The 22,689-nt window shown below is 38.4% G+C and overlaps 1 protein-coding gene across 5 annotated transcripts in view; it reads right to left on the bottom strand.

Annotated features, from left to right (window-relative positions):
* Positions 1 to 22,689, bottom strand: part of LOC117412413 (NHS-like protein 2) — a 95,366-nt gene that overhangs the window by 15,768 nt on the left and 56,909 nt on the right. Inside the window, exon 1 of one of the 5 annotated variants that reach the window (XM_058989118.1) lies at positions 18,495 to 18,628. The exons of the other annotated variants lie outside the window; for them this stretch is intronic. Within the exon in view, the coding sequence (XP_058845101.1) occupies positions 18,495 to 18,537 (43 nt within the window). The 5' untranslated portion in view covers positions 18,538 to 18,628. Of the gene's footprint in view, positions 1 to 18,494; positions 18,629 to 22,689 lie in introns of those variants that run through there. 5 annotated transcript variants of the gene reach the window in all.

The raw sequence follows: 22,689 nt of genomic DNA, 5'->3' as shown, positions 1-22,689 counted from the left end.
CTATTAATTAGCTTAATTAGTCATTTTTAATTGTTTTCAGCTTTTAAACAGTTGGAGATTTAACTATACAATTAAACTTGAATTCGGCAACTTTTTAGGAGGCTTCTAGGCTAACATAATAGCTTGAAAATAGTAAAAGTTGCATTAAGCCAAGCCAAGTTAGCACTAACAAAAAGACAATATTGTACATATCACAGCAGTGCATTTTACTTACCACTCATTTAGTCGAAATATTAATTTTCAACGACCAAAAAATTAATTTGTGTTTTTTTTTTTTTTTTTTTTTTTTTTTTTTTTTAAGGCAAGCGTGCACCACAACAAATATTGGGTCTGATTTTAAAAGCTTACTCCAAAGTGTACATGACAAAAACAACCTCTCAAATAACCTAAACTCCCTTGAATTTAATACCTGTGATTATTTCTAGTTTTGACCTTTGAAAAAATGAGCAATTTAGTCTTTGGAATCATCCCTATTATTAAAAACACAAAAAACTATATATTTTATTTTAACTTATGTTTGATTATTTAGACTTTTTTCTGATCATTTAGATAACTAAAAATCAAGAAATAGTATCTGCCACTAGGTGAAGGCTGTTGTGATCTTATCAAGATATAACACTTGCAGTCACCAAGGCCTTACAGCAGGTGGCAGCAGCGAGTCCACTCTGAGCTATCAAACACCTCCGGGTCTCTTTCCTGCTGTGATGTCACTGCAGCTACAGCAAAGTCTCAAATCTCTTTATACAGAGAGGTGTGACTGTAAGGAACAGCACTGTGCTCCCAGACACCACAGCAGTGCATTATGTCTTAATGTATTTGGTGGTCAGACTGCAATGGGTATAAGACTCTTCAAAGAAAAATGCAATTTAAAGAGATACCCTGTCTTCTAAGAAATAAATAATAATCTACATTTTAAAAAGTATTAGCTGCGTGCCCTTAGGCATTCTCTATTGCTTTTTCTGCTCAGATCATTGAAGTTTGAAAAACTACCACTCGGGATGTGCATCTGTAATTTGTGTCCCTCTAAACTGTGACTTTGTACAGAGAGTTTCAAGGCACATTTTCTCTGGAACAGAGGATATCATAGTAAATCTTGATCTAAGCAGGAAACAACGAGGTGAATGATAGAGTATACACGTTATAGAATACTAAACAGCTGAGCAATGAAATCCCCTGATGGTATGAAGTCTCTTTAGGGTACCCCTTTAAAAAAAGTTTCTCTAAAACATCAATAGCGTTCTAAAGGAATTTTGTCATTCTTATGGGTGAGTCAATAGATTTGAAACATGCTGTGGAAATGCTCAGGAATGTTTCGTTTCACAGAAATGTCTTTTATTCTTTAGTAATCTGCAGCAGTGTCTATAATATTCTACAGAAATCTGTAGAATGTCAGTAGACATATTTGGGAATATCTGTTCTTTCTATAGAATCCAATAGATCTGTATTAATCTATAGGTTTAATCTATGTAAACATATTCTATATGACTTGTGTATTGTCTCACCCAAAACCACAAGACCAAGTGTGTTGCATGGGTGTGCCCAAAGATAGGCAATGATAAGTCTGGGCAGGGACCCTCCCCTCTAAATGCCAACACAAATACTCATTCTCAGCAGCTGGCAACCAAGGGTTTGTACAAAACAAGCTGTACATCATCAGTCATTTAAAAAAGAACCCAGATCAAACATTTTAAAAATTTATTTGATTCAAAACTAAAGCATGCACACAAGTTAAGCAGGGTGCGCCTATTTAGAAACGAGAGCTTCATGCTGCTCAACATAGGTCTGCAAGCCCAGCTCCAGCTCCACTCTAGACGTCGTTTGGCAAAATATTGTGTCGTGTGTTTGGGTCACAGATTATGTATCTTGAGAAATGTTTTTTGTCAAACAAATCCCAATGTGAAAACAAGGGTTTAGATACCACAGCAGCCCTGAATTAGAAAAGCAATACTTTAGTGAGATCTGAATATACAAATGTGGAAGAGTGTGTGAACAACAGCCATTCTGAAGCACAAGCTCTGTACAAATCAGATGAGTGGCAGCAGGAGTGTCAAGCATCTGCACCCATTGTCTTCTTCCTGAAGGTCTTCTATCCTAACTATTGCAACACTCAGCGTCCTGATTATCACAATGCTTGCTCAAGAGTTCAGGGTGTCCTCCTTTTAAAAAGGGGAAGTGAACATGCCTTGAGATGTTGTGGTGTGTTTATAACTTAAAGTTGTTGCTGCTATTAAAAAGCTGGTTTTCCAACACCTGCCCCACCCTGGTGGTTGTTGTTTTGACTCTTTGGTGGGGAGTCAGTGAATAGTACATTTAACTAATTGACTTCCTGACAGGGTGGTTTATTAGAGGTGTGCCAATACTCAAAACATCTTAAAAGGGAATTACTCAAAAAATAGAAGTTTTTGGGTATTAATGTAATGGAATAAACATGTTAATTACTCAACACAAAACAAATCATTCCCTTGTTTACAAAATTATTGAGAACCAATCCATTAAAATATTTACATAACCTGATCCCTGGAGCCAGCATTACACTTCAGCCATCAACACCAGGCAGAAGGACATCTACATCATCATATGGAAGGAAACGCAAATGGATGGAGACACAAATGGATCACATTAGTTTACTGTAAAGCTACGTCTTAGTTGGTGCTTATCTTGGCGAGAGCCGAGTTCAAATCAGCATGAAGTTTTAACATCTACTCTCATGTAATGGAAATCATGATCAAACTAACTAAAAACACTCATATTGTACCTGCAATTATCACTTTGCTTGTTTCCTTAGAAACGTATTAGCTCTGCAGTGAATTGTGGGATTGTAGTCCTGGTCAAGACCTCTGATTATCCCATATCCCAGAATGCATATCTGTAACCCTTACCTTAAGTCTAATGAGAGTCATGTGTATGTGACGAATCAGTTGCATTTGGCACATTTTCATTGTCAGTTTGTGAAGAATTGGTATACTGATAATACATTACAATGGTACCATGTCCACAGAGAGTGTGGTTAAAGTGTAGTTTGACTATAGTCCGAATCACGGCGTCACTAAGACCAATCTAAATATTGCAGTCATTTGTTCTAACTTTTAATTTCATATAGTTACTTGCAATTCAGTTTAGGTATTGAACATTGCTTCCTTTCATTGTATGATGCAGTCTTAAAAAAACAAAACTGTGTGTGAACTTTGTGAGTAGCACGCACACCTAAGGATGAGGTCACTCTCGACAAACGAAGTGAAATCCTGGCATTGGCCAAACCATGAGTATTGTCATTTTTTACAGTTTTACCAAGTTACATGACAGCCTCCTATGCTAATCAACAACAATCTTAGGAAAAGAAGTAAAAGGTGCAAAAACAAATCTGTTATTCCCTGATAAAAGTTTACTCAAAATGTATTATAACTGTACTATAAAAGGTACTTTTCTGGGCTTCACAATACTTTTACAAGAAACTTTTATAATGGTTGAGCTGAATGCATTTCATAATGAAAAAGTCCTTTTAAAATTGGACGGATGCTGTTCATCTCATGATTAGTTACACTATCACAGTGATAAATTGTATCTATAGAGCACTTCCATTTGTTACATAGGTTTCAAATGTCCAGCTTTGAAAGAAACACATGCTACTGTAAACATGGATGTATTTCTAAAACATGATATCTATAGCTTCGTTCCTGTCAATAACCAAGCAGTTGCTTCCCCTATTGACTGCCATGCTTTCAGCCAGTTGCATGCTATGACCCAGAAGACACTGCTGAGGTGAAATGACCCAGGGAGTTCAAGTGTAAAATATTTCCTGTGAAATAAGGCAGAGAACAATGAAAGCTCCTTTAACCTAAGGTAGTAACATATATCCTGCTGATACAAAAGGGTTAAAGGCTCATGTATTGCATAATATACTCAGACGGACATTACACAAGTTTTACACAACACCAAAATCGTAACACTGTGAAATGTCCAAGCCAGTTTCACATCCAGGGATGGGAGTTATCTGTAGCCACTTAGTATATGTTACACATTTATTCAACGAGAAAATAGTTTTACAATGTTCTCCCCATAACCTAATACAGTGAATACCTCGATGTGATCACGTTTGTGTCAATTCACTTTGATCGCTTAAAGCTGTTGATTCAGTAAAGTGAGGCAATTCAGCAGTTATAATTCTCTGAAGAAACCACAATCACAAAATAAAAAAAGGTATTTTATATACAGCTGCACGTCATGTTATACAGCTAGAGCAGTGAAATGGTTGTTTTGTATTGGTTAGTGAATAAAGTTCCTCATTTTTGGTGGTTTATGCTTTTATTTGAGTTGATAAACTTTATGGTTCAGTGGCGATGGGAGTGGCTGTCTCAATGCACACCTTGCATTTTTTGCTTATCAGCTGTGTTTGCGGTACATTTTTGCAATTCAAGCAACACAATGGCTTGGTTTACACGCAGCTTAGATTTATAACTAAATTGTTTACATCATGATGGACTAAACTTGTTTTCAAACGATGTGTTTCGTTACATGTAACGCTTTATTTTGCTTTGACAAAACCACAGTTAGCCTTAGTCCCTGTCGCTTAGCCTCACCCGACAAATCTTGCCTGACTAACTGTTAGTCAGTGAACTCCGAATGCCTCCGTCCAGTCATAGGGTTACACACTCAATTAAGCAAATGCAATCCTATCCATTAGCAGACTGATACATTCTCCAAAGCTGACTTTATGTCAGCTTTAGTACTTAATTAAGTAGCACTCAAACACTCTAATAACAAATCCTATTAATGCAGCTCATGCGCACGGGAATAATAATTTCAAGGGCTGCTCTGAAGGGTGAAGAAAATGGTTTGACTGCATCAGTGTTGAATATCTTGGTAACTATATAACAGGGGTGGTGTCTTGTACTTTTGAAACAAATAAATACAACTACTGTAAATACTATTCTCACAAACACTGGCTGGACTTTTTTTCGGAGGAAGACAGACATCCAGTTTCCATGTACCCAAAGATTATGATACTCTCGATAACTAAAAGGAGGTCCTTAGCAAGTTTCAACACAATAGGACCAATTGTTTTCTAGATACTGTGTAGGGCCTTTTTTTCAAAGCCTTTCCTCCATCCTTTAATTAAACTCCTAGTTTATTAAATGAGAAAATTGAGAAAGGTATGTTATGGCTGTCTAACTAAAAGAATACAATATAGACCCTGATATAGATGTAAAATGTAATACAGCTGAATTTGTTTGTATCAGATTGGTTTGTATTAAATGGAAATTGTGTCACACTAAGATTAGTTATCCTGCTCGTTAGCCGCACTGACCTCTTGTGTAGTGGACATCAGCTTGCATCGTACAGGACCCTATATAATATTCTACATATAGTGTACACTACCCTCCAAGAAGTACTGGGGCACTATCATGGGCAATGTGCTGCCTATTTTACCCCTCCCATAACCCTTGCTTACTAAATACCTTTGTATCTCTGAATAGATTCAAATTCATGCACATTATTTTGATTAGGAATCGGTTCCACAAGAAGAGGAAATAGGTGGGGCATTTGTTCTTCAAATGATGCAATGATAACTGCAAGACTGTTGTACACTGAAAATAAATAAGCAATAACCGATGAACCACAGCAGAGCAGATGTTCTTACTGAAGCGAAATGTGTTTCCCTTGACACCAACCCAACCCCAAACCGCACTGATGGTTAGCGAGTGCCATACTTAAAAAACAAGGTTTATAAATAAAGGTTTATAAATCATCTACTGTTTGACCCACTGAACCTAAAATTGCAACTACAATGTTGTCAAAATACATCTTTTACATTGCTAAAAATTTGAATTGGCTTAATAGTGGCATATTAAAACCAGGTTTTAGGCCTTTTAATAGTGCGTATAAAAAAATAATAAATCAAGAAAAATCTGTGACATTGGCTAATACACTTTATGCAAATTTAATATAAAACATAATTTGTAATCGTCACCATCACTGCAATTGAGTTGTGTCTTTTAACAAGACCTTTCCTGTATAGATAATAACATACACAATAGTTCCCTCAAGCAACAAGCAGAGAAATATTGTTGCACTTATGCTACAAAGCTAATCCTGTAAATGTGGCATCCTTTTACCAGGGATATCTTCTGTTCTGCAATACACGGTACACAGCTCTTTTCATAAGCTGCCTTTTCACAGCAGCACTTTCTAAGGTAAATGAGTACATATATATCATACAATAACATCTGACAATTCCCAGTTCTGTAACAGAAAGCATATTTCACTATAGGCTTCTGACAAAATCTCTTGAGATGGCATTATCAAACACATGCTGTTTCTTAAAATGAATCTAAAGCAGTGCACAGAGAAAACAGTCTTTCCAAAAGTGTTCTAAATCTGAAAGTGTAAAACTGTAAATGAGTTGCAGAACATGTATTACCACACCCTTAATGTTGGAGCAACAGTAACTGGAACTGAAAGAACTCGCTTCAGTGCAAATCTAATACCACATAACAAGATTCTGAAACAAATAAGCTAATATTTTTTTCTCCAACAAGTTAAGGTTTCTAGATTACCTTAATTAGAAATCACAATATTAACCCGTATCCAAATTATGAAGATGATTTTTTGGTGTTGCCAAGTAGCAACCAAACTAAGCCAATCTGTTACTGTAATTACAGTACATGCATTCCATTTACAGTTAATTGCTATAACAAAAGGTTGGCCTTACCTGAGTTACCAGTATTTAAAAGATAGATGTACTATATCACTGTCAATGGATGTGTGCTAATTCAAAACTTCAAAGCGCTCAATGATATATTCTAAAAGCTAAGAAATGTATGGAGTATTCTGTATATATAAAATCTGTATCTCCCTTATGCAGTTAGTTTCAGTCACAATGGGCAAGACAATCCTTTTACTTTTAAGGTTTTTGGCTTGTGTTTCCTTATATGAATTACTTTAGTAGTAACAGACTGAGCCAAATGCTCTTCAGAAGTGAGGACCCTTGACTTTGCTGCAGAATTTCACCCCCCACTTTCCTGGAGGAAATTGAGACAGTAATCACAGGAAGGGAATGGTCTCACATCTCTCCCGAATTATTAAAACACCTTGCAGACTGCCAGCTACAGATGCTGACACGATAATCTATTGACCATAGTTATAAGATACATTCAAATCAATGTGTCTTTCTGGTGTCTTTTTGGATGATAAGTTTACATACATGTATACATATGTTAGTCTTAAGCAATGTAATGCATTTTAGCTGAGAAGATACAATACTTACAGAGTCCTGTCCTGACGATGCTCTCCTCAGTGTGCTGTTTACTGCTCCCCAGGCAATGCCTAGCTGTGTTGCCTTGTCATCATGGTTATACTGTGGTAAACCCTAATCTCGTTTGCATGTAACAACAAAACCCATCACGCTCTCAAAAAGGAAATAAGCAAGGCGTTGAACAGGAAGCCAGCAGGGTTTCCCAAGGTTTGTGAGCAGCGTGTTTAGTAAGAGCTGCTGTTCATTCAGAATGAAGCTTCCAGTTTAACTCTCTACTTAGTCACTTTAGAGCAACAGCTACAAAAGCAGCTTGCCTTGTTAAGGCTTATCAATGCCTCTCCCATTCTCAAGCCCGGATTCAAGATACAGGTATTTACAGGTATTTATCTGATCCTAACCCTAACAGTGGAACTGGTAGTTAACTGAAATGGAGAGTTTATTAACTAATAGAGCCACACACAGCAGTGCATACTGTGGTGACATTCAGCTGCTACTATGCTTTGAACTGAACCCACTGGTCACTCGCAACACTTGCTGTTTTGCATAATTGAGGGAATCAGTGAAATCAGCATCTTTACAAAGAGTTCCAACTGCATTGTTCTTCCTGGCTTGTTATGCAAATCAATGGTAGTTTCCCATACCTTACTTATGGCCCAATACGACGTTCTAAAGAACCTTCCATTAAATCTCCCATTTAAGTATAAACTAATCCAGAACTTGCTTAGCTTACAGGAGCAGATGAGAAAGCCAGGGTTGTCTGACAACAGGTAGGATATTTAATATATAAAATCAGTTAAATATCCTAACTCTGTCCGAGTTCAAATCAATTAAATTAAAGTCAGCACTTGCAGTAATACTAAATAATTACTAGAAGTTCGTTTTACTACATACTGTACACAGTATGCATATCATTTTACCAATCCCTAAATTGTAAATAACAATAATTGTGAAAAAGATGGTCTGCCTTTCATTAGTTCAAGATAATCTTATGTAGTTACAAGAAAGAAATCCCAATAGGAGCTGCTCAGCCCATTGCCCTGGAGAATATGGGCATTGTAATAGAATAAGCTCCCAGAAGCCTGGCGTGCAATATTGTCAAGCTGGAGGTTAGTGCAGTCGTCTTTCCCTTAAGTGAAAAGACTGAAGCCATCCACATTACAAAACCACTGTATTAATTAAAGTGCATCATGCTAACAAAATAATTCCAGTAAATCTTATCTAATAAATATTGCCATCAGTAGGGCTCATATTTTCATATGTGAAAAACACACACATTAGAACATAAGAAGGTTTACAAAACTAAAGGAGGCCAGTCGCCCCATCTTACTCGTTTGGTTGTTAGTAGTTTATTGATCCCAGAATCTCATCAAGCAGCTTCTTGAAGGATCCCAGGGTGTCAGCTTCAACAACATTACTGGGGAATTGGTTCCAGACCCTCACAATTCTCTGTGTAAAAAAGTGCCTCCTATTTTCTGTACTGAATGCCTCTTTATCTAAACTATCTAATGTCCATTTGTATTTTGTTCACGGTTATGACAAACTTCATGATTTCTGTGAAATGTACCCATTGCTGTGTAATATGTAATTCTCTGTGAATTCCCATTTCTGTTAGAAGTGTAAATATACATATTTTTTTTTAATCACTGAAAAATAAATACAGCAAATGTTTGCCATTGATGCAATATCTGTTGCACTGCATAGGAACCTGGCAGCCGGTTTATTTTGCTTCCGGTGAATGATTGAACACACTGCATAGAGCTGCAACAAAAAATGGAGACAAACTACTCTCCAGGCAGTCTGTAATCTTGTAGAGGGACTATCCTGATGGCTTTCCAGTGCCATCCGTGCTAAAGGTGGCCCCGTGATATACCAAGTGTAAATGATTTGATAGTGGCTCAACACATTTCCCAGGATGCTGTATTTATATTGGAATATATTTTACTTTGGAAACATATGATTGTGCTATAAACCTCTGTGTACACAGAACCTCAGACTCTAAAATCAGACTGTGAAGTCAGTATACTGTATATGCCAAGGAAACGGCAGCAGCCAGCCCATAAAGGGAAGAAAAAACAATCCATTTCATCTGTTTCATTACATCATGCTTGATTAGATATGCCAGATCTTTGTAATCAATTTGTAAGGCATAGTGAAGATATTATTTTACATTCTGCAGTTAGCATCAATCTTGCTGAAGAAAACAACCCATTTGTTCCTCCCTCTTACAGTTTTCCCAAACACACCCTTTGTTTACTAGAATACGCATCTTTGTAGTCTTTATACTGTATGATAATAACAAGGTCCACTTCCACTTTGGCTCTCCGTATTTAACCATTCACCCATATACACTGACTTTTAAAATGACCGGGTTATGAGTTAAATCACAGTAATAACTAGACACTTAAAGAATCAATAGTTTGCAACTTATATTGGGTAATCTCTCTTTTTCATGATAAAGTTTAACTTTTTCTTTTCAGAAATTGAGACCCTTATGCACTGCTCATGTCTGTCAATGTGTCTGTCAGTCACACTCTATTATGATTTTGCACTAATATTGACCAAAGCTTTATCATACACTGCTAGCCTTCTATAGACATTTCAGATTGAATTTGCTAATAAACCAATAAACTCTCGATTTTACACAAATGCGATTGTGAGGAGCCTCTCAATATGCCTGCACTAATTTACTCCATAGCCTTTGAAATGAGTCTCCCAATAAAAAATAAACACATACACACCATCAACCATTTACCCAAAACTCAATAATTACTGCCGCTGTAAATGTCATATGCACAAACACATCGACATCCACACACACTGCGGCAGGCAGAAAATGTATTGACAGCGAGTTCTCCTAATGAGGTTCTCCAGATGGCTGCTGCTATCTCTGGCTCTGTAGTCAATGTAACCTTTCACATCTCAGCCCTCTGCTGCTTGCCTTGCCCCGTCAAGCTTATCAGTCTCAGGCCAGTGGAACACAAACCAGTGCGTCCTTTCAGAGATACACTATGCAGGTCGAACACAGACCCTGTTCAATTATCTTCCAGTACACTACAACCTGTAGTAATGCAATTTTCAGGGTTTTTATTTCTCCGTTTGAAGATATAATTACCAGCGGTCATTGTTACAGTCTGCCCACAGTATCTTCCTGGAGAGGTCGATGATTCAATTGAGTGTGGGTTTGTGGCAATATCATTCAGACAGATCAGTTACTTTGTATGCCCCTGTTGCCCACTATTTATTTAAGTGTCTGCTGTTTTATTTCCCAGATAAGTGTATTAGGAGGGAGAGTATTGTAAGTAAGTTTATTTTTCAGCAGAGCACTCAATGACTCATTGTTACTGTTCCTGTAGTTCTTGGCTTTACGTTCATAACTGGGATCTGTGATTTCCACTGGAAGATACATATCTGGAAGGAGAAAAATAAAACACTGGCAGAACAAGACTTGGAGCTCCTGGCCTTATAGGGTCAATTGCAATAGCCCTGAGATTTGAGTTTTTCATTTAGTACTAAGTTAATATGGTACTAATGGGGAATACTCCCTTTAGTGAATCCTGTTTACTATAATTTCTGATACAGAATATACAGGGGTGAAAGAAAACAAACTACTGACAATATCACATCCTCATTCATACCAATCAAATTTAGCTGAATTCCATCCCAAGTTTTATAATCAGGCCGCACAGCATATAACCAAATAACACACCCAACTAAACTGTGGGTACTGTAAGTATCCGGCGGGCACAGGGGTTTCATAGGCAACGCAGGAGGTTGAGACAGAGCCTACTGACACACTGGCAGGAGCAGAGCACAGAGCAGCAAAGCCTCCTCTGGTATCACATCACTTCATCTCCGCTGCAGGTGTCAGTCACATACCAATCCCCAAACTACACTTCTACCTTCACAACCCCTGGGTTTAGCTACAGTGCAGACCTCAGTCTCAAATGATCATTCTTTAAAACGTTCTGTTTATACAGCACACTTCAGATAGGTTTAAAGCACAATTAGCTTCATTTTATTTAAAGCCTTTTATAGTATCTCACCAAATCCGATTTCTGTATATTACACTGGACCAGTGACACAAGGTCCAATTCTTCTCTCACGTCACTTTTGCATAAGATGCAGTAGACTTCTGTCTTGTGTCAACTCTCTGGCTGTGTTTCTCTACCTGTCACGATGAATACTCACCAGAGCCTTCTTGTTTTAGATAGAGGAACACACACAGATTACCTATTAAACCTATAATGCGTAATAAAACCCTCATCCAGTCTCATAGCCATTTTATTATTATTATTATTTGTTTATTTAGCAGACGCCTTTATCCAAGGCGACTTACAGAGACTAGGGTGTGTGAACTATGCATCAGCTGCAGAGTCACTTACAATTACGTCTCACCCGAAAGACGGAGCACAAGGAGGTTAAGTGACTTGCTCAGGGTCACACAATGAGTCAGTGGCTGAGGTGGGATTTGAACCGGGGACCTCCTGGTTACAAGCCCTTTTCTTTAACCACTGGACCACACAGCCTCCTCCTTGAGAAATGGTGCTTGTTAAGCATAGTTTGGAAGGAAAGACAGCCCCAGCAATATGTCACTTTCCTCAAGGTATAAATGCTCTGTGTTTGCCCTGAAATATCTATTGGACTATTGTCTCACTGAGCTCTGGGGCCAAGAAGCCAAATATTGTATCAACACACTGTGGTCATTTCAACGTCTTCCATTGTCCATTGTATATACACATCTGTTCAATAAAATCATGTTCTACTAAATACTGGGGTGTTTGTCTGCTGAACTGATATGAAGAAGCAAGTCCAATGAGCAGAGGTGTTTATTACAACAGTGTTTTTGTTGCTGAGGATTTCACATTTCACCATCTGTGTTTACTATCAGTTAGAAACCACATTCTTAACAAAGATGACAGCAATGGGGGAGTTTCTATCCACAGGCAATTGTGGCTCTCCTCAGCCTCTGCATTCAAATCACTGTTTACACAGAGGAGGTACCGGGAGGATGCCTGTGCTTCCATACACCACTGTTCATTGTCCTACCAACAAGAAATAGCATCATATATCACCTGGATACCAGGATCAAAGCACATTTGCAGTCCGTAAAGCAGATGTAGTTAGGTAGACAACATTCCAAATAATGCCACTGTCATTCTCTTTACAAGGAGATCATTGACTATGTTAGCTATGATTTGGATTTTTAAGTTCTATATTTTTCACACATTTTACCATTAATACTGCACATCACTACTGTACACTATTTTTGTTATTTTGCTAGAACATGTTAGCTGTTGTAGACAGGCCTATATTGCATCTCAGTGGCTCCATTATAAAGTTTTAATAGACCAGACACTTTTTAGGGCATTTGTTACTAGGTTTTCCCTTGATATTCAAGGCTTCAAAGTAAGTAGGTTTTAATATGCCTTCATTTGATACTTAAATATCCTGGGTTTTACTCCTACCCTACATGAACAGCACTACTCAACATAATATTTAATCATGCATATCCACGTGACACCACAATGCCAGTTGATTCAGAGATGTCAAGTTCACGCATTCAGAGTGAGACGCATTCATTTACATGTTAACACACTTAACATTCAGAGGGTCCTCATAAATCACAAAATAATAGCACCGTACCTGCCTATGCAAAATGGAACTCCAAAAGTCACATGACCTCAACAAGACAGAAGTCAATGTCCTGGAAATATGAAGGCACTAGCTCAAATTGTTTCTGAGATACAAGGCTTTAAGTGGCATGAAAGAGTTCAGTTTTCTTCTATGATACCCATGATTAAACCTGGCCTGCAGCGGCAGATTGGCAAACTAATACATGCTCCTCAAACGCAGATGTTTAAAAACCTGATTCCTAGGACTGTAGCTCCCCTACAGTAGTAAAGAGATGGCAAATGCAAATCAAGCACAGCTTGACATGACATGACTCCCAGTTTGTGCTGTCATAATCTGCATGCTAGTCCAATCCTTTTTTTAATTGACACACTGCTGCACTGTATCACCAGGATAAAATGGTTTAAATGAGATTTCAATCTCAAAGGATTTATTCTGATCAATTCATCTTATTCAATTAATTAAGACAGCTAGGGTTACGGCAGCGTCATTAAAGATGTTTTTAAATGAAATGTCATCAGCACCTTGTCAGCTTGTTCCCACAGAAGGGACCTCATTACTGCATAATGAGGTTTCCTTTCAATGTTGCGCTTGGATTTCCAGCACCGTCTCCTGTAGCACAGCCCAGTTCCCAGAGGAAGCGGCTGCAGTGATGTCATCTCACTCAGACTCACACACTGCACATGCAGCTGAACAGTAGTTTTCTTTGCTCCAGTAATGATCATCATTTAGAAGGTGGCTGTTTAAGTCAATATCTGGGAATGTGTCATGCATTTATTGCAAACTCAATAAAATTATCTGCTTGTTCACAATTATTTTGAATAGCTGGAAGCCTTACTAGAATGATAGGATTAACTGTATTTGAACATGTAAATAGTGAAACCTTGTTTTCATGATACAGGATATCATACCATAAGAGAGGTATGTATTGTGATGCCTTTGTATTGTGATACAAGACCAAAAGCAAAACATAGCTCACTGTAGTTCACCAAGTGGTTTTATAGAACAAGTGTGTTTTACAGTTGGTATGAATACTCCCTAACTCATTCCATTTTGTTCTTTTAACAAAATTGACTGTCATTAACTCATTTGATCTTATTATGTATCATACAAGTAGCCAATCAGGGTCATCACATTTATGGAGATACATATTTTTATCGTGACCTGCATGTGGCATTGGGGTGTCTGGTGCTAAAAGGATGCTCACTTAGCCTTTTTCCAGGTTAATTGAACACAGGCAGAACGGAGCGTCTAGCTTTACCTCACTGAAAGCCAGATTGGGCGCAACAGTCCAGAAATGAACGACAGCTCTCTTCAAGCCTGTACTGCTTTGCTCTCCCTTCTCTGCTCCGTCCGATTTATGGAACACCACCTATCCTTCTAACTCTACTGTCGTATGTGATCCCAACCCAATCACACACGCCAGCCCTCTATCAGTCACCATGCTCAGAGTAACAACACAACCCAATAACAGAACGTAAACTGGGACTCATTTAGCAGGGGAAACCTCCCAATTATTAATGTGACAGTGCACTCCCAAGACGGATTATGTATTCTTACACCAACCAGGTGTGACAACCTAACCCCTCCGTTGAGAGCTAGCTAAGTCACGCAGCCCCCCTCACTAAAAAACTATGGAGTCGTACCCCCTCAATTGTGCGCCACACCCTAGGAACTCCCGGTTACGGTCAGCAATGACATAGCCTGGATTCGAACCTGCGATTTCCAGGATAAACTCTAGGTTTTTATAATACACAACCATTTACAAGATCAATAGATCCATATGATCAAAAACATTAAACAAGTGATGTATACTGCATTTCATATTTTACATTGCAGTAATTTCAATTGGCAATTTTAGTATTAATTTATAAAAGTGTATATCGTGTCAAAAGCAAGTGTAGTACAAGTCATGACCTTAGACATCCTGACTTAGGACCCCCACCCAGTGAATTAATGCAAATATGAAACTACATACTATTTGCACGGGCATTGGAAATTAATATTATAAATATACAACAGAGCTGTATATTTACATACCGTAGTTACATATCGTAAAATCACTACTAATCAAAACAAATTGACTCCTGGCTTAGGGGAAACCATCTTGTCCTTCCCCAGGGGTACCCTGGCCCCCAGTTTAGGAAACCATGTACTATATCACAGTATGCACCAATGCTTGACAGGCTAACAACTGGGGAAAAAAACAAAGTAGCCATACAGTTAACTGCAGTATTTTTACTACATTATTGATTCATTGGACAGTTATTACTGCGATGTTTACCATAGCTAGTTGTTATTATTTATTAGTATAATATTTCATACCTACTGTAGTTATCGTTACTCGAACTGAACAGAGAATGGTTGTGGATAATAGAGACAGGGACGCGAGGGTGGAAAGGTATGGGAGGGCAGGAAGTGAGGGAGGTGCTAGAACTGAGGAGATGCGTCTCGACACAGGCGAAGACGAGCAAAGGTGGACGGGTCTGTAGCTGGAGAATACATCCAGAGGCTAATAAAATAAAAAACAAGTCTCTGAATTTACTGGCTTATTTTTCTTTCTTTTTTTTTTGTTCCTGCGGTTGCTTTTAATTTCTTTTTCTGCACATATTACTACTTTGTATATGATGTGGAATACATGATTGTAAACTAGTAACACTAGTACAGTACTCTTTCACATAAACGCATTACGATTTTGAATGTGCGGCTCTTAAGAACGGTATTATTGTCATTGCTTGTGCCCCGGCACCTCTTTCTGTGCAAATTAAGCACCAGTATGCACAAAAATGTTATGGAAACACAAAAATGTTGCCAATCATCATATACAGAAAGAAAATGTAGAAATAAAAAGTGAAAGAAAATGTTAGGTTGACAAATCTCCTGAGGCTTTGCATATTGTAATCAGTCCATTCCTCACAATTACTTCCACACTGCATTGTCCAAATTAAACATGTGGAAAAGACTACTTAAACCCTTTCCTGTCATATAATAGATAGCATTAATAAATCTGTCCTGTGCTGCTTAATATCATCAGTGACTCATTTAACAATGATGCAATCTGTAGATAGAGAAAAAGCCAGTGGAAGTTGGTTTGTGAAATGGGATTCTTGCCACTTGCCATGTGTGCAGATGCAGTGGCAAAGAGAACAGTCACCTGTGAGAGACAAAGGGGGGGGGGGGGGGGGGGGTATCTGCTCTCTACAACACTTACTGATCTAACACAATAACACCATTGCTTAAAGGTACACAGTCTAGTTTGTTGTAAGATGTTACATTTATAGCCAGCAATAATTTGATCTCTTGTACTATGATCCCCCGACACTCTATCATGAGTTATTTAAAAGAATAATGGTACGGAATGAACTAGGCATTTGCCTTTATTTTCCAGTCTAATGCTGTTACAGCTGTTAAGTAAGTATAAAACATATTTTGAATATAAATCTCAAATTATCTGGCTTGGCTTTCAGTATCCGAGCAAGCAGTTGAGGTACACCAATTCAATTCAACTCAATTCAGTTCTTTATTATGCAACCTGGAAGCACTCTAGTCCACTGAAATTAAACTTAAGCAGAACCTATGGTAGGTTATGGAATGAGTTATGGAGAAAAGCCCCCAAACACAGAGAAATGGCCTTATGTAATCCCAGGTCCAGCAATGAAGCTGGAATCGGAGCAATAGTAAAAAAAGGTCTGAAGAACATAATATCCAACCATGGGACAACTGCTAATTGAGAACACTGCCAGACTGCTGGTCCATGTCAACACAAAGGCAGATTGCAGGTATGGTTGCATTATTACTTGATACAATTATTGCTTCCATAAAAAGCTAAGATAAGGATGCAAGTATGGCACCAATCACACTATACTGACAGCATGGGCTCTGATTTCCAGGTTCCTCTGGTGTTTTTCCATGAACAAAACTAAGTAATCATCATGAGTACTGTAATTAGTATTACAATAAGGTAATACATAACACTGTCAAAACAGTATTGCCTTTTATTAGACTGAAAAAAACTATAACAAATGCATGATAATACAAATAGGGTCACCTCCCAAGGAAATTCTTGTACCTCAAAAGTTATAAACACACATTTATTAGACTCTTGAGAAGTGGTTACAACCTGCCTTATACAATCAGACAGGTTTACAGCAACAAGATAAAAGTACATTCCACTGTAAACCGCAGTCAATTTACAGTGGAAGATAGGAACGTTAGTATACTGAATTTCCCAGAATGCCATCTCTTGAAGCAGTATGACCAGCTGCAAATACTTACTGGCCTGCTAAAAGCCAGGGCTGGCCATTGCTGGTAGTTCTCATGTGTAAATAAAAGCTCCGACAGGGTTCAACAAAAAAAAAAAAAAACACCACCACATACCTTCCTGTTGGCATGAGTCTTACCAGCTGGAACTGCACAGACACACGGGTCAATTCTGAGCCCTTAACTGGCTAACTTAACCACTTCACAAACTTAAAAGGAAACAAATTACATTTTAAGGAATACTTTAAATGAAATGTGTTCAGCAATAAATGCCAAGACATTAATAGGAGGCCCAGCGTGTAAGGCAGTGTGAATTTTATGAAAGTAGTGTTTTTTTCAGTAATAAAGTATCTGGCCCTGAATACCTTTCTTGAAATAATTGCTAAAAATATAGCTAACTTAATTAGGAAAGGAAAGGGCATGTATCCAAGTCCCAATTCAGGTGTGATTGCCTTCGATTTCAATCACAAATATACAAGCTTGGACACCGTATATGTTAAAATATACAAAACCTAAATAGTCTAAACTCAGTCTAAGAATAGTCTTTTATGTGTTTTTAATAGAAGCAAAAATAATGGTTAATAACAGAAAGTACTGTATCCTCTTCCTTTATAGGCAGGTGGTTATCAACAAACAAGTAGTAATCCTTGAAGTAAAATCCATACAGTCGCTGTTTTCTTCTTGTACCTTAAATCGCTGGTCTTCAGTTTCTCGTCTGACAAACCCAAATCTATTAAATCAACAACTGAAGTTTGCAGAGATGTTTCCAATACGCACAGCCTCTTTACAGTGTGAGGGCCATTACCAAGCCTTCTGATAGGATTTATTCATTAAAAGCCTCGCTCAAAGATTCCTTGTATGAATCACCAGGTAGGATCATTTTCTCCCTTTGTATCTGTATCCAGTTACAGAAACAGGCTGGTAACCTCTATAGGATAAAATGCCTGAATCTACTCTAGATGCACCAAACCTGACAGGATATTTAACAAGTCAGCTCCCCAGCCAGTGAACTCTGGATACACTTTCAGATTTAAACCTTTTTTATCGGGTGCGAATTCCTGTAATAAATGTAACCAAATGCCAACATAAAACGAAAACTTATCCTTATTCAATCTGTTTACTGGAAGAACTTATAATCTACTGGTACCGAGATTTTTTTTTTTCCTAGCTATAAAGTTGTCTGTAAAATAAATTGATACCAATGCTCTAATGACCCTCTATTGACCCTCTTACCAATTCAACACAGTTCTGTCCTTTCAGTTCAGGGAGCAGACCCCTCCCAGAACAGGCTAGATTTAGACGTGTTTCAATTTTCATAGCTTTCCTATATTGCATCAACATGCCCACTTACCTCCTTTACTCCTGGAAAGAGTTAAATACTCAGATTTCTCCATGTCTTTGTGGTGAGCAAAGCTCCCAAAGTAGCATCCAGAAAGCACACAAGGGGCTAGCAGAGAGAGCGAAACTGTCAGAGTGGGAGTAAGGTCCCACACAGTACAGGCTGTCAGGGAGGTGGTGTGTGTGCGTGTGTGTGTGTGTTTGTGGAGGGGGGCTGAACTTCCTTCAGTCTGGTCCAGGGAGAAAGAGAGGAAATGAGCAGGAACTGAATGTTTTAGCAAGCTCCCCTCTGCCCATTGTCAGGGCTCTGTCCCCCTTTCCTTCCCAGTATTAATGTTTTTTCCTGCTTTGCTGGGGAGAACTATTATTATTATTATTATTATTATTATTATTATTTTAATAATGTAGTTCTGTAAGCCAAGACAGGGAAATCATGATTTGGGGTTTTGTTGAAAAACAAAACAAAGCAAAACAATGTACATCTAAGGTTTACTGTACTGGGGGGCTAGGTGGTGCAGTGGACTAGTTTACTAGACTCTCGTGCCTTTCACCAGGCCTGGGTTTGATTCCAACTCAAGTATTATGAAATGAATCAATTTCTGCTTGAGATGTTCAGGTCAGGACTGCGGTGCCTGGCAGCACCCTTACCACACTAAAAACATGGCAAACTGTAATAAATAATGCATAATGAAAGCATGGTAATGCACAGGTAAGCATTGTAAAGTCTATAAAGGTATGGTAAAGCATATTAAATAATTGCAAATCATGGTAAACTCTGGTAAATGCATTACCATGGGAAAACTGCAACATTGATCAACTTGCCTGACTATAGCCAGTGCCATTATCCCTCACCAACAAGCACCAATTCAACAAATTAAATTATTAGTACAGTTTAGGAAAATAAAATACTTAATGAGAATAAATAGCCAAGGGTCTGAATAATGTTTGGTTCCACTGTATATAAAATACGATGCCAGTCTTTCCTTCCTGTGTGCTCTCACTGCTTCACAGCACAGGTCATTGAGAGATACTGCCATGGCCTGACCTTGGCTTTATTGCTTTGGCAGCACCCACCTCTCCAACGCGATCAATGGAATGAAACACTTATGAGGTCATTGCTAAGCCAACAGGGTTGAGCTACTCTGTTGCCATTCCATCTTGGGTTCTGATCTCATCGCAATGAAATGAGGTCTGGTCAGTGCTTGGATGGAAGACAGCTGTAGAAAGCTGTGATGGTGGCTAAGTGAGGAGATTGCACTCTAGCATCTAGTCCAGAACATGTCAAAGCTTCTGCATGGTTTAAGGTGCACTGTGAACACAACTCAGGTCCTTCCCTTTGCAGACAGACATTTATTTTTGTATTTTAAGGTTTTTATCTGTGAACCCAGACTCCCCTTAAACAGACGAATACGTTTTCACACACAATTCCCTTTTAAATAAGTCACAATTGGTTATTCATTTCTCAGTCGTCAACGCGTAATCAGTCCTCCTTGACTTCACAATAGTAACTAATCGAGGACCAGCAGTGCAGTAACAACAGTTTGCTGACACACTGAATACTGCATATATTAAACTCCGTTTGATCTATGCATGTGTACAAGTATCAGAAACCAAGCATCCTGAACCCGATGTTTTTAGTGAAGAAGTAAGTATGCTGGTTCCAGGCATCTTTCTGGCTATTGCATAGAAGAACATGGAACCAACAAAGCACTGAAGTCCTGTTCACTTTTCAATTATTACATATTTACTGGGCATCTTAATAACTATGCTATTAACTACCTTAATAACCACCCTAACCTGTCACAACTTTGGCCACGGTTCAGTAACATACACTGGGGGGAAAATCCACACCAGAACCCGGTAGTGCATGTTTATTTGGTAAGTAAGGGACAAGCAATAATGATTTGCAGTAAAGGATTATTGTTGTTGTTTTTCATTCCCCAAGTAATTCATTCAGGATTAGTTCCTTCAGGAATCACGTGAACTCCCTGATTTCCCTTTAGTGAGGAGGTGAACAAAACAGTTTAGCCCAAAGGCACTCGTTATTTTACTAAAGTCTGTTGTAAAAATGGTAAAATTTAGTTCAGAAAAACATTACATACTTCCCTAAACTTAATAACATCCCTGTAAATATAGTTCAATTCTTGAACAGCTATTTTACAGCCTGCATGGCTCTCGCCCTCATGTTTTAAACAGGGAAACTTACCCTGCAGTCCAATACTCATCAATTTCAAAATACTTGGGTCAACCCTAATAACGTGGTGTAACATTACCAGAGTTTTAGAATATTATTTTGGTGAGCCTCTAAAATGAAAAACAATTTAACAATGTCACTACCATGATACTAGCTGACTGGAAAACATAACTGCAGTTTAACAATGAAGTAGCAGGATTACAGCTTTGTTACGCATTAAAAGGAACAGTTTAAAATCAACAGAACTGATTGGCAGTAGTCTACTTTACATAAAATAACAGATTTGTGATTAAATCGGGATGTGTAAAACCAGCCATCAGAGTTTTAAAATGAACATCTTCAACTATTATTATTTTATTCCTGTCACAAAGACGGCCGGAGTGGGTGGCGTCAGACCAGAATCAGGAAGTAACACACAGAGATTTGGGGTTTTGGTTAAGCTGAGCGCGTGATCGCGCTCAGCATTTAATAAACAGAACAGAAAATAAAAGGTTTGAACAGACAAAAACACGGGACACGGCACTACACGCCAAAATAAAAAGACAAACAAAACGTACTAAACACTTAACAAACGGTGCACGGAGAGACAAACAAACACGGTGAGTACAAACACGTCTAGATATTATTTTTACTTTACTACTTTACGTTCTCCTTCTCCTTCTCTCTCACCCGTTCTCCACTCTCGAACACCCAACCCCGACTGAAAGAAATGTGCATCTATATATACTGTTGTGCTGGGATTCAATTTCTAATTAATTATTCACTTGAATCCCAGCACGTGAATTAATTCTGTGCAACCCCGTGCTCACATATTACATTTAACCAGCACGTGAAGTGATTTGTGCTCTCCTCGTGCCTAAATACAAATCTACACTTTTTAAATACATGTGAAACACAGACCCGTTTATATCCCGTGTACCAATGACTATACACCAACATTAACACACGCAACATACAACACATAACACACAAATGCACACAGGGGCGGGGCGCATTGCCACAATTCCCTATATCAATGCTTCTGAAATACAGCTACCATGGCCGTACAGCTGACCGCTGACCACCCCTCTCAATCAGTCTTGCAGAGGAATTGCTCACTGTCACTGCCATGCATTACAAAAATGACACTTTGAACAACCAGACTAATCCCAGGGCAAAAATGTATCTTACAAAGAAATAATTGAATCTGGAGTAAGTAATCTAGAACAAGCTTGACTGAAATTCTCAAATTCTAAATATTTCAAGTGCAGCACAGAGACAGAGAAACTGAGTGGAAACCAACAAAGTACTGAGGATATGATACACTGTTTTACACCATGTTGCTGCTGGGTCATTGGGATCCCATTAAGAGACAGTTAGATAAAGTTCTATAGGAACCGGACTGGCATTGATGGCCAAATGGCCTCCTCTCATTTGTAACTATGGTCTTATGCAGCTTTCATATCAGCATTTAACAGCTGTAATGTAAACTTGTAATTAGAAGGCCAATAATCGTTACCCGTGTTGACCAACAATACCATGTACTCTACGCTTCTCTCTTAGTCTGACACACTTTGAAAGGTCAGTCCAGTATAAGTTCCAGTACCTCTTCAGGGCTAAATAGGGCACTGATTTACCAAAGAACGACAAAGCTCAAACAAATCATTATTCTGCTGCTCTGCATAATTAGCATAGTAGGAACCCCAGGCTTCAATAACTCTTGTATAAAACCACAGATGTTAAAAATGCATGTACTTAAATGTCCAACTCAGCGAGGAAAATGAGGGACTTCTGAACAGAAATAAGGTGTTGTTTTGTAGTCAGTCAGGCAGTTCTTGTTAGTTTGCTCCATCTATCTTTCCCTCTTCCATTCAAAGTGCTTCACTTAGTTGCTCTCAGTGGAGATTAGTCCCTGGTGGAGTACGAGCAATGGGGGCTACTTCTTCTGACCATGTCAAATTTACATTCCCCAGATGACTCACTTACTGTCAACTCCACAGCACTAACCATTACACCGTTCAGCTGGAGTTATGAG

This window comes from Acipenser ruthenus, chromosome 16, assembly GCF_902713425.1.
Source record: "Acipenser ruthenus chromosome 16, fAciRut3.2 maternal haplotype, whole genome shotgun sequence".
In the NCBI taxonomy this organism is placed as follows: domain Eukaryota; kingdom Metazoa; phylum Chordata; class Actinopteri; order Acipenseriformes; family Acipenseridae; genus Acipenser; species Acipenser ruthenus.
The sequence above is the reverse complement of the archived record's forward strand: the minus strand, read 5'-3'. Positions and strand labels throughout refer to the sequence as shown.